Below are 12280 nucleotides of genomic sequence, written 5' to 3'. Positions count from 1 at the left end.
ACATCTCTCTTGCGGCGCATTGCTCCCCGTACACAGTGATGACCCCCTCGGCAGATGGGAATTTCAGCATTTGGTGCAGCGTGGACGGTACGGCCCCGATGTCGTGTATCCAAGGTCTTCCGAGCAGGGCGTTGTACCTCATATCGCCCTTAATAACACAGAACTTGGTCGCTTTCGTAACTCCGCCCACGTCGATCATCAGAGTTATTTCCCCTCGTGTTGTCTCCGTAGACATATTAAATCCATTCAATACTCTCACTTCAGAAATTATCTGCCCTGTCAGTCCCAACTGTTCGACGACCCATGACCGAATTATGTTAGCCGAGCTTCCGGGATCGGCTAAGACACGCTTGACTTTAGTGTCTCGGACCATCATGGATATTACCAAAGCGTCGTTATGGGGTTGTGCTGGTCCATCGATTTCCTCGTTGCTAAAACACAGTGTTCCCTCTGGTGCATAATCCCTGATCCGTTTCTCCCTTGTGATCGATATCTTGGTACGTTTCAGTATTGGTACTTGAGGTGCGTCTTCCCCTCCAATTATCATGTTTATGGTGTGCCGGGGTTCCTTCCTATCAGCTGGTCGATCTCGATTTTCGTAATGATTTTTGGCCCGATCACTGAGAAATTCTCGAAGGTAACCTTCATCGAGCAACCGGGCGACTTCCTCCCGCAGTTGCCTACAATCTTCGGTTCTGTGGCCATGTGTGTTGTGGTACTTACATATTAGCTTGGGATCCCTCCTCGACGGATCGGACTGCACGGGTTTGGGCCATCGGGCTTCTTTGATACGTCCGATTGCTGACACCAGGGTAGCCGAATCGACACTGAAATTATACTCAGCTAATCGGGGTGCTTCCTGTCTATCGACGGCTTTCCCGAGGTTGGCCTTCGGTAACGGTCTTCTGTTACTCTCATAGCCGCGATCGTTCCTCGTAAATTTTGGCCTCCTATCATCCTGATACGGCCGATATCTTTCCTTGTTCGGTCTTGAATCTTTGTAGTTTTCCCTACGAGGTCGATCGAAATTCCTATGTGTGGATGGCGAATCCGAACTCGCTCCACTGTGGTCGTCCTCTACCCTTATCTTCGATTGGTACCGGTTATGGATGTCTGCCCACGTAACTGCTGGAAACTCGATCAGGCTTTGCTTTAATTGCCTGGATGCGGCTGAGCTATTGGCGTTCAATCCTTGAGTGAAGGCTTGTACTGCCCAGTCATCCGTGACTGGGGGAAGATCCATCCTCTCCATTTGAAATCGAGACACGAATTCCCGGAGTGTCTCGTTTATGCGCTGTCGGACCTTGAATAGGTCGGATTTCCTTGTTTCTACCCTGATCGCCCCGGCGTGAGCTTTCACGAAGGCATCCGCTAACATGGCGAACGAATCGATGGAATTTGGCGGTAAGTTATGATACCACGTCATTGCCCCCTTGGACAAGGTTTCTCCGAACTTTTTCAACAAAATTGACTCGATTTCATCATCTTCGAGATCGTTTCCCTTAATCGCGCACGTGTATGCTGTCACATGCTCGTTTGGGTCCGAGGTCCCATTATACTTCGGGATATCGGGCATTCTAAATTTCTTAGGGATAGGTTTTGGGGCGGCACTGGATGGGAACGGTTTTTGTACAAACTTTTTAGCGTCAAGGCCCTTCAGGACCGGAGGTGCACCTGGTATTTGGTCGACCCTGGAGTTGTATGTTTCTACTTTTTTATTGTTGGCCTCGATTTTTTCCTCCCCCTTTTCGATTCGTTCGGTCAGTTCTTCTAGCCTCCTAAGAACCGCAGAATCAGCATCCGGCCCACCCCGTTCCGGCTGTACTGGGGTTGGATTGATGATTGCAGCTGCACGGGGAGCCTCCTCGGACCTGACAGGCTCCTGGACCCGGCTCTGGAGCTGAGCTATAGCCGATTGCTGGGCTTGCAGCATGTCAAAAATCATTTTAAGGTTGATAGTCTCTTCGCCGACTGCCTGGGCCCTCGAATCGTCCTCTCCCCGGACGCTATGCGATGATCCGGAGGCCTGATCAGTGTTGAGCGCCATCCGGGAACCGGCATCTATCGGGTTTTCGAGCCCGGGCATTCCATTGTTTCCTGTCTGCTGTTCAAGTTCGTTGTTAATTGATTGTGCCATTCTATGAGTCGGTAATTTGAATGTAAGATGGACTCTTTTGCAAAGAACCAGTGTATTGCGATGCGTCAAGAAAGAGTATCAAAGAGCTCACCAATATCCTTAGCCCCACGGTGGGCGCCAAACTGTTTACCCTCGAATCCGGATAACAATTGAATTTATATGGGGTTTTAAGGATCCGTGAACTAAAAGATACAAAAGGCTTTTAGGTTGAGGGAAATAAAGATAAAGACTCAACAATTGCTGTTAAAGTAAATAATCGCAGAATATAATATTGCTTAGAACAATTGTGCTTGATGCTCCACAAGAATTTAGAGAGATCCCCATTTATACATTCTGATTAAGGGTAAAAATAAGGTAGGTAAATTGATTACATCGTGGATCCCTGTAATTACGCCTTAATGGCCTGAAGTGGTTGAGAAAATCACGTTTGGGCGAGATATCCGGCGACGCTTGGTTATCCGTTACGAGCCCGGCTTCCGACCTTGTGTGTTTCTCCATCCGGTGGTGATTCCTTTCGAGCTCTGTAACGGTCTCGAAATGACTCGACCTCGGTTGTAGACGTGGCCGTCGTTCTACCTTGCATCCAGGTCGGGTTCGATGGCCCCGACTTGCTCCGGACCGGATCCAACCCGGTCGGGCTCAAGCAAAAAAGGGTATCACCCAATACAAAGATATACGGCTATCCAAATTGATTGACAAACAGAATGACATAAAGATTTTCCCTTATTTAGAATTTCTTCATAATGAAAAACTTCCTTTGGCCTTACGCTGCTAGAAATTCGGCCAATACCGATCGCAGTCGATCAATCGACTTCGGTCGGTCAAAAAACCAGCCAAAAATTCGATCGAAGTCGGTCGGTTTTTCAAGTTATCTTTTTATTTTACGATACCGATCAACTTTAGCCTATTTTTTTGGCGCAAAAATGCGGGAAAATATTTTTTCGCAAAATTTATTTTTCAAAAAATCGACCAACTTTGATCGATTTTTCAATTAAAATAAATTAAAATTGATATTCAAAAAACCGCCCGAAAGCAGTAGGTTATTTCGGCCGGTCATTTTAAAAAATCGATCGATTTCGGTCGGTAATTTTATTTTTAATAAAACCGACCGACATCGGTTGGTTATTTTCGAGCGAAAATACAATTAAAGAGTATAAATGAAATAAAAGACATTATAAAATAAAATGCACCAATGGTCAAGTGGTAGAATACTATCCTGCCACAGTACAGACCCCAATTTGATTCCAGATGATGCATTTTTAATTGGCGTAATGGCTTCCTGGCCACTTAAACTTGTAGGGCTTTTGAAAGCCGATACACGAACTTTGGATTTTCCCATTTGAACATTCCAACTTGACAAAATGGGTAATAATAAACACTTTTGACCGTTGACCATGCCTATGTGGAAGCACTACAGCTGACATGGCTAAACTGTGTGCAAATCACGCTGCCAAGACGCGTGAATAGTATTGTTTTTACTTAAAAAAATTAGAATTAGAATAAAATATAAATAAAAAAGAAAAATGAAAAAGAAAAAAAAGACTTTTCCAATTTTTTCATCTTCCCGCAATGGATTGCAAGACTTTTCCAATTTTTTGAGCAGATTCAATTCCTGCAATGGATTGCTGAGAAACTTGGCAAGTGATCTCCATAGGTACTAAGGAAGGGTCTCCCATCAATAAATTCCTTTGAATTGGGCTGGATTGGGGGTTGACATTTGGTCGAACATTGTTCTGAAGGACCTTTTTTAATATTCGACGCGATTGACCCATGTAAAATTGGTTGTGGTGGGTTGGGAATACTCACCTGGGGTGCAGAAATGGATTGGCATTGGTTTTGGGATCCAATTATCCCTGGAGCACCATGCCCGGCCAACTGGTGAAGTTCTGAGTTTTCAACTTGGTGGTGATGGTTGATTTCTTGAATGGATTGAGCTGAATCTTTGCATAGAGGATCCATGGGTGTAGTAGAAGGGATTTCAATTGGAAATTGGTCTCCAATTGACCCAGAATTGATAGGGGCATTTCGTCGAACACCTTGCTCAACCGGACTGCCTGAGCTTTTGGATTGTAAAATTGGAGGAATTTGTTGGTACCCATATAAAATTGAAAGTGTAAGAGCATTCTCCTCATCAAGGCGAACATTTTGGTACCTTTCTTTTCCAATTTGGATACCCGGAACACCTTGCGCGTTCATTTTTGCCTCGCCGGAGTTCTGCTGCTCGTCGGAGGGGACGATTCCCACGGTGGAATTGTCGAACACCTAGTATGTTTCAGGCGTTGTTTTTTTTTTCCTTTTTGTATTTGTAACTTTTTTTTTTCTTCTGATTTTGTATTTAAAAATGGGACCCACAAATAACACATGGCAAGTAATAAATAGTTTAGCATGATGTGTTGTACATGTCAGCGCAATTGATATACACGCTCTGGTGGATGCGTTTATTATTACACATTTTGTCAAGTTGGAGTGTTCAAATGGGAAAATCCAAAGTTCGTGTATCGGCTTTCAAAAGCCCTACAAGTTTAAGTGGCCAGGAAGCCATTACGCCTTTTTAATTACATAATTTGAGATACCGACCAACTTCAGTCTGTTTTATCGGCATTTTTTCTTTTGGAATTTAATTGAGCGACCGAAATAGGCCAGAAAATACCGATCGAAGTCGGTCGGTTGACTCTACCGACCATATGATTACCGACCGCCACGAATCGGTCGGTTTTAGGACGAGTTTTATCAATTACCGACCAATATCGATCGGTTTTGGCCATCGATCTCCCCTTTTTTCAGTAGTGTTATAGATATGAATGAATAGCTTGAATACACTTGCTCTCAAGTTTAGTTAATTGTTAAACTTCTCACTTCTCCGGATTTGAAGAATAGACATAAAGTTTAGTGACTTTTTAATATAAAAAATAAATACTTATAAGTTAGCTTTGTTAAGGGGAAGAAGAGGAATATCGGAGTTGATAGGAAGAGGAGTAAAATCATATGCTCGTAAATAGACAAGAATTCATACATGTGTGGGTTGGTTGACACACTGTGGGAAACAAAACCAACTGGTAAATACTACCCACACGAGTGTTTACACCTAGCTAAAATAATTAATTTAAAGAATCAACAAATTAAAGTCTAAATATATATCATTTAACCATGGTTAAGTGTTAAAAAGTTAAATTCAAAATATATATTTTATATATATTTATTGGCTTGGTATAAACACATGATGCTGATAAATTTTTTATACAACCCAAGCCAAGAGGCATACTTTGGACTACGTTTCAAACATCCACAAAAGTAGTCATAATCTAGGAGCTTAGCCGCAATATTCGATCTCTATATATAGACTATAGCCTATAGGCACGTTTACAATAATTAGTCACTTCTATAAGGCCTCAGGTCAACTGAGGAATTTGAACCTTTTAACTTGCAACTTTAGATTAAAATAAACTTTACACTAAAAAGTACTTGACTTTTTTATTTTTGCTTTGAGTTTATTCGTTTTCAATTTTTTTGCGAAGTATTTGGATTTGTTTACGAAATAATTGATTTTGAATCATTGTTTTAGAGAAATCTTGTGTTTTGAATGTTTTTTCTTTGTTTTTTAAAATCAAATGAAACCAAAATATTAAGGAATATCACTCTTATTTATTCTACTTGGTTGTTTATTTTATTTTCTATTTCTTTTTGGACTCCATGCTATTAATTAATGATGTCTTGCTGCATTAACTAAATTTTTACTCATAATAAGCAATGGTGTAAACAATATTTTACGTAAAATATGTCGGTTTAATGTTAAATTCGGCTCTATTATAGTTGTTTTATCACTTTACTTCTGCCCAAAATGATACTTATTTGTATTATTTTCAAATTGTATATGTGTATGCATTAGTTTTTTTTTTTCCTTCACAAAGGAGACTAATTTTATTCTACATGTAAGAAACTATCACATAATAATCATATCATACTATATTATAAGTGTGAGAACTTTTAGGTAAAGTTATTTTACTAATTTGCCCATCAAAAATTTGAGTGACGGTTCTACCCTTCAATCAAACATTACTTCAAAAATAATTTTGTACAAAAATGTAAATACACGTTTCAATAAAAATATACAAATAAAGAAAGTTTAATTGGGCAAAACGCCTCTTTCATTAACTACCAAATTATTCTTTCAACATTAATGTACATAAATATAAGCTATAAAATCTATCTTGAAATTATTGAAATATTTATTATGGTGAATGTATTTAAAACTTTTTTTCCCCAAGGTATCTAAAAAGATGACGGTTTTCGAAAGTTAACTTACAGTGATCCAGATTCACGTATCATAAAATGTATCAGAAATTATAAAAATGGCTTTTACTATTCCTCTATTTTGTCTTTACGTTTCTATTTTCGCAAGACCACTATAAATTTTGTTTTAACAATCTACAAAAATGCCAGCTGAAGAAAACAAATTGGTCATGTTTGTGAGTGAAAAGATAGAAGGACCTCAAGCTTTTTATTGCGGTGATTACTCAAAAAGAGTGAAGAATATATAAACAAAAGTCTAAGGACTGAAAAACTCTTTTGAATAAGCCGGTGCTTGCTGAATAGCAATATATAGGTGTTGCATCCTCCTTCAATTTGGCCCCAAGAAGAGTTATGTTTGTTGTTGCATCATCAATTCTCTCCTTATAGGATTTAGGAATCATTCCTTTAAGGACAAGGCCATCAGAGGACTTTTACAGGTGCATTACCCAATTGACAAGGCTAAAGAACAAAGGTGGAGCTATGTGCTTCTTCTACACAAAATGCTCTTAAGGATCCAACATTTTATACATAATGCGTGTGAAAAATCGAATACTCTATACATTCTTTGTATATTTTCTGTTTATATATAACACGTCAGTAGTCTAGAAGTTATACTCCATTCTTAATTTTTTATGAAAATAAAAAAAAAATACAAAAATGTAAAATGTGCAATGCGAGAACAATGGGTAGCAAGTATAATTACGTTACATGCGCGATGTGTGTGAAGAAAGTGTGGAACTAGAATAAGGAAGTAATTCAATGAAATATTTTTATGGGAAATTGCTCAAATTTATTTGTATACCGCTAATATAAAAAAGGAAAATAAACTAAGATATTTAATTTATGGCTTAGTTTAGCTAGAACATTTTTGACGTTTATTGTAAAAGTGATTGGTTTCATAATGGTTCATGCAAGTATATAGCGGCTGATAAAAAACTTAAAATTATTGCTTGTCTTGTCTTGCATGTACAAGTTTTGTATTTGACTTCCCCTGAAGTATGTGTATTAAGATTTTCTTGTTTGAAAGGGGTTTAATGAATATTGTTGTGTAATATTTGAATGAAATAGTTAACATTATATGTGCGTATTAGTCCATGACGTTATATACAAATTTCCGATTTCTTATCTTTTGTATGTATGTTACAAATCTGAATGATGAAATTTCATATGATTATTCGTTTTTGCATATGCTAGTTGTGAAGGAAAGTATACCTATCATGCATGTTACTTGAAATTTAGACCCCTCAGATGACTTATATATAACATATAAGGATAATCAAGCGTGTCTTTTTCTTCCTAAAATTTAACTTTCACCCCTAGAAATGAGAAATATCCTTTCAAAATCATTAGATAGCAATTCCCTATGTGTTTGTGATTTGTAATGATAATAAATAAACTATCTGGCCAAATAATATTCTTTGATGTTAGCTTGTACATGCTGCAATGTATTTTCTAACATGAATAATTATATGTTTGTGCTTTCAAGATAAATATTAATGCTGCAATAAACGATCTACATCGAGCAACCAAAAGAAAGCATACACACCAAGAACCTCATATAAGGAAGTATAGGTTAATATACGATAATAGCACATGTTCATACCTCATAACATTAAAATTAATAAGAAGTACACATTGTAGCTACCTAACTAAATATAGTTGTTTAGTTTCGCAAATGATATCTTATCCTATAGTATTCAACTGCCAAGTCGCTCGGCTTAATATGAACAAATTCATCACATGTTTATGCAATTTTAAAAAGCTTGTAATAATTGAACAAGGGTATACACGTGCAACGCACGTGTGCAGAAACTAGTATAATTATAAGCAAATAAGTCGAATCTACTCTGGAATTCGTATCACTCTCTCATGGAAGGGAAGTCTCATCAACATCGCAGCGTTTCATTTATTATGATATTAATTAATTACAAGGCGTTATGAATAAGTTAATTAATATGTCGATATTGATTAAGTTTCTCTCCCGTCCTTGTTTTGCTATGAATTAGTGGTATCAGTTTTTGCTCGGGGAAGACTATATAAGCTTGTGGTTTCACTATAATTGTAACAATTAATTAAGATTGCATTAATAACTTATGGTAATTTAGCAACTTAACCTACGACCTCTACATTTTCGTCGCATAGAAAATAAACTATGCTCTTTTCTTCTCAGTTTTTTAATTCTCGAGGTTTTGGTGTAAATCTCCTCCATATTTATATTTTTTGTTCTAATTAATAAAATTCAGCCATATTAATAAATATATTAAAAGAAATAGCGTTATTTTCAATAATTTTGGAAATCTAAACATGATCTACAGTCACGCATATGGCATATGACCAAAAAGTAGATGATTGCTTTAAAAACATGACAACCCTGCACGTAGCATTACCAAACTTTTATGAACGAAATATATCGCAGTCCTGTTAATAGTTTTACCAAATTCAATAGCTCTTGATAACTCCGCGCCAAAACAACGTCAACAGTTGAATTCTCAGTCAAAATTCAATAAATTAAAGCAGAAGAATTTAAAAATTATTATGTACTATGATACTATAATTACCAGCAATGTCGATAATGTTATTTTTCACGTCTGTCTCACCACCCTCTTCCTTTGTTAAGCAAATCATTCTACCTAGGTGAAGTAAGTATTCTTTACTTCAGCCTTAATTTTCAGCGAATAAACATTATAACCTTTGTTTTGTTCGTTGCGGACGAGTTTCTTTTTCCCTTGGTGGTCAAGCAAACAATATTAGACCAATAATATATATTTAACCCAATTTTCTTTTTAAATTGTGTCCAGACAAACATCATGGCTAAACAGCAGGGGCGACTCGACATACTTAGGGGCCCTAAAGCGTAACTATAATTAGAGGCCCAAATTTTTTACAATTGATTTCTTTAGTAATTATTTTTCAACTGATAATATAGCTCATCGATTTACTCATTCTTGAGACGTTATCGGTCTTCTGTAAGATTTTATCTATTTTTATTTTGAAAAACTTTTTCCGTTGAGGCAATTATTAGGCATTTGAAAAGAATAAGTCTTTTTATGTAATCAAGTATATCGATTAGAGTATAATCTGCAACTTGTACTATTTTTCTTAATACTTTTAATTCAAAATATAAATCTAAGCCATCAATACTAGAATGACTATTATGCTTAGTGGTCAGAATGTAAAAAATGCAAAATGAACATTATATCAAGTTTAAGGAGATCACAAAGATGTTTTCTTTATTCGGAAGGACTTTTTCATCCCTCAACAGTCACATCAACGTCACAATGATAACTTTTTACTATAAAATGCTTAAACTTTTTTAAGAAAATTTAACATATAACATATTCCTATCAAAACTGGGGCCCCTCGAAATTGATGGCCTAGGCATATGCCGTACTTGCCTAGCCGTTCAGCCGGCCCTACTAAACATTAGATGCTTTTCCCTTACTCCCCACCCCCACCCTCTAAAAGAAAGAAAAGGAAAAATGACTAGATCAAATCAAATTTAAATATATGAGCATAGTCCATAAAAAGAAAACTAAATATACCGGAAAGTGTCTTTTAACCTGCAATCAGAGTATTCATTCATGAAACATTTCAGTATAAATGACGCATAAACTAGACGTTAGCCAATAGAATAATCATCTATCATCTCTCTTTCTTTCTTTGGCTCAATTCATTGTATTACACCAAACCCACTCTGCCTCTTCTTTCCAGAAATGGAGAATTTATTGGGTCTTCTGAGAATTCATATCCACAGAGGTATTAATTTAGCAATTAGGGATGTTACTAGCAGCGATCCTTATGTTGTTGTTAGGCTGGGTAGACAGGTATCGTCTTTTTTCTTGTTTTCATTTACTTCTATATTTTTCTGCTGGACAGCATGTTTTATGTTTTGCGACTATTTTTGCTTTGTTTCTTATTCGTCTTTTTTCACATTCTGGAAATTCTGGAAATTGAAATTCTGATGAAAATTGTTATTCTTTGTTGTGAGACTCCCATAAAAAAAAATACTTGGAGAATTTGGCCATTTTTGGGGTTTTCACTTGCTAAATATTTTGAAGGGGAGTCATGGAGCAACGGATTGACTCCGTGTGACCTATAGATCATGAGTTCGAGCTGTGTAATTAGCTATTAATGCTTGCATCATGGTAGACCGAAAAGATAACACCCCTTAGGGTGCAACCCTTCTCCGGACCCTGCGTGAACACATAATACTTTGTGCACCGGGCTGCCTTTTTTGCCACTTGCTGAAAATTTTGTAGTGTAGAGTCTGTAGACTCCTTTTGACGACATAGCGATTTTGCTGCAGTATTTTTGTAATTCGTGTAAATTTGATAGCTTTCTTTTAGGGTATCAACACAAGTTTCTGTAAATTTCAGGTCAAACATTTCTGTTCATGTAGGTGGCAAACCATATACCCTATTTTCATCTGAATCTCTCTATTTGTTAAATTGTGTTTGGTTGCATCCGTGTTGACTAGTTCATATCTTTACCAACGCTAATCACATGAAAAGATAAAGACTTTTGAGTAATAATTTGTCATAGCAGATTCGAAACAGAATCAGGCCTTAATGAACCTCAAGATATATATTATTTAAAATATTTGGACCAACTGGGTGTTCAATGGTTCTCATTGCCCTGTTACTACATTTCCCCCTCTTATTCATGGCTTCTATATGCTGATATATATATATATATATACTATATTCTTATCTTGTAATGTTAATCTTGTTTTATTTCTGGGCAGAAACTGAAGACTCGAGTGGTGAAGAAAAATGTCAATCCTGAATGGAATGAAGATTTAACATTATCCATCACTGAACCAATTCAACCAATCAAACTGGTAATTAACTTATTTTTGTTTTATAAAGGAATAGAACAACATCTTAACATGGAATTTCTGCAACAATAAAAAAATAAATGGTGTAGTTGTAGATTTGTAGTTAATACTAGCTTGCTTTCAACTTTTTCAAAGGAATTTAAGAAATAAGACATGCCAACAAAGGCAGTGGCAGAGCTATGTATGGTAAATGGGTTTATCGGGAAATTGTATTGTCCATATAGGAAATTCTGTTAAATGTATATATAAAACTTGTTAAATCTCCTTTGTAATTTATGCAATTCTAAATTTGATTCCTGGTTGTTGTTCTTTTCTTGTAATTGCAGCAAGTCTATGACAAGGATATATTTTCCCTAGACGATAAAATGGGAGATGCAGAACTTGACATATTTCCATTTATAGATGCTGTAAGAAAGCGCTTCGAGAACATTCCGAATGGAACCATAATCACCAAAATAAAGCCAAGCAGGGAAAATTGCTTCTCTGAAGAAAGCTGTATTGTCTGGGAAAATGGTCAGGTTGTTCAAAATGTGTTTATTAGATTGCGAAATGTTGAGCGTGGTGAAATAGAGTTACAATTGCAGTGGATTGATATTCCTGGTTCTAAGGGTCTCTAGTTACTTATTCTATCCATCATGTACAGTAAGTATGCTTTCTTGATGTCTAATTAGCTTCATCTTGTATTGTCTCCCTTCTTTGATCTGTAAAGTTATGGTGAGATATTTGTGGTATTTTTCGTTGAATTTTCGTCTTATTGAATATTAAAGTTACCTAATCAATGAATTAGTTAATTGTTGTTCATCTTCATATTCTGAAACTATTATGTATAAGATAGCTTCTTTTGACTTGAATATTAGCTTTACGTTCAAGAAGTCATGGATAATATGAGTATCTATATTATCCACGGGTTAACTTATATTTTATTCGCATTGAATATGAGTGGGTCGAATATTTTGTCTGTTTCTGCATTACTCATTTTGACCCGCCCATATTCGACTCGACCCACCCGTTTGCCA

At 36.6% G+C, this 12280-nt stretch overlaps 1 protein-coding gene across 1 annotated transcript; it reads left to right on the top strand.

Moving 5' to 3' along the window:
• Positions 1-9915: 9915 nt before the first annotated feature.
• LOC109206215 (protein C2-DOMAIN ABA-RELATED 3-like) lies at positions 9916-12071 on the top strand. The gene is made up of 3 exons (XM_019369014.1): positions 9916-10251; positions 11172-11267; positions 11591-12071. The coding sequence occupies exons 1-3, from the start codon at positions 10141-10143 to the stop codon at positions 11879-11881; spliced, it is 498 nt and encodes a 165-aa protein (XP_019224559.1). The 5' UTR covers positions 9916-10140; the 3' UTR covers positions 11882-12071.
• The last annotated feature ends 209 nt before the right edge of the window (positions 12072-12280 follow it).

The sequence above is a fragment of the Nicotiana attenuata genome, unplaced genomic scaffold (assembly GCF_001879085.1).
Source record: "Nicotiana attenuata strain UT unplaced genomic scaffold, NIATTr2, whole genome shotgun sequence".
Lineage (NCBI taxonomy): Eukaryota > Viridiplantae > Streptophyta > Magnoliopsida > Solanales > Solanaceae > Nicotiana > Nicotiana attenuata.
The sequence above is the reverse complement of the archived record's forward strand: the minus strand, read 5'-3'. Positions and strand labels throughout refer to the sequence as shown.

Bases quoted from the DNA above. Each gene is read 5' to 3' on its own strand.
- LOC109206215 (XM_019369014.1), top strand. From the start codon at position 10,141: ATGGAGAATTTATTGGGTCTTCTGAGAATTCATATCCACAGAGGTATT. The intron at 10,252-11,171 runs GTATCGTCTTTT...ATTTCTGGGCAG, and splicing joins TTGTTAGGCTGGGTAGACAG to AAACTGAAGACTCGAGTGGT. The intron at 11,268-11,590 runs GTAATTAACTTA...TTGTAATTGCAG, and splicing joins CAATTCAACCAATCAAACTG to CAAGTCTATGACAAGGATAT.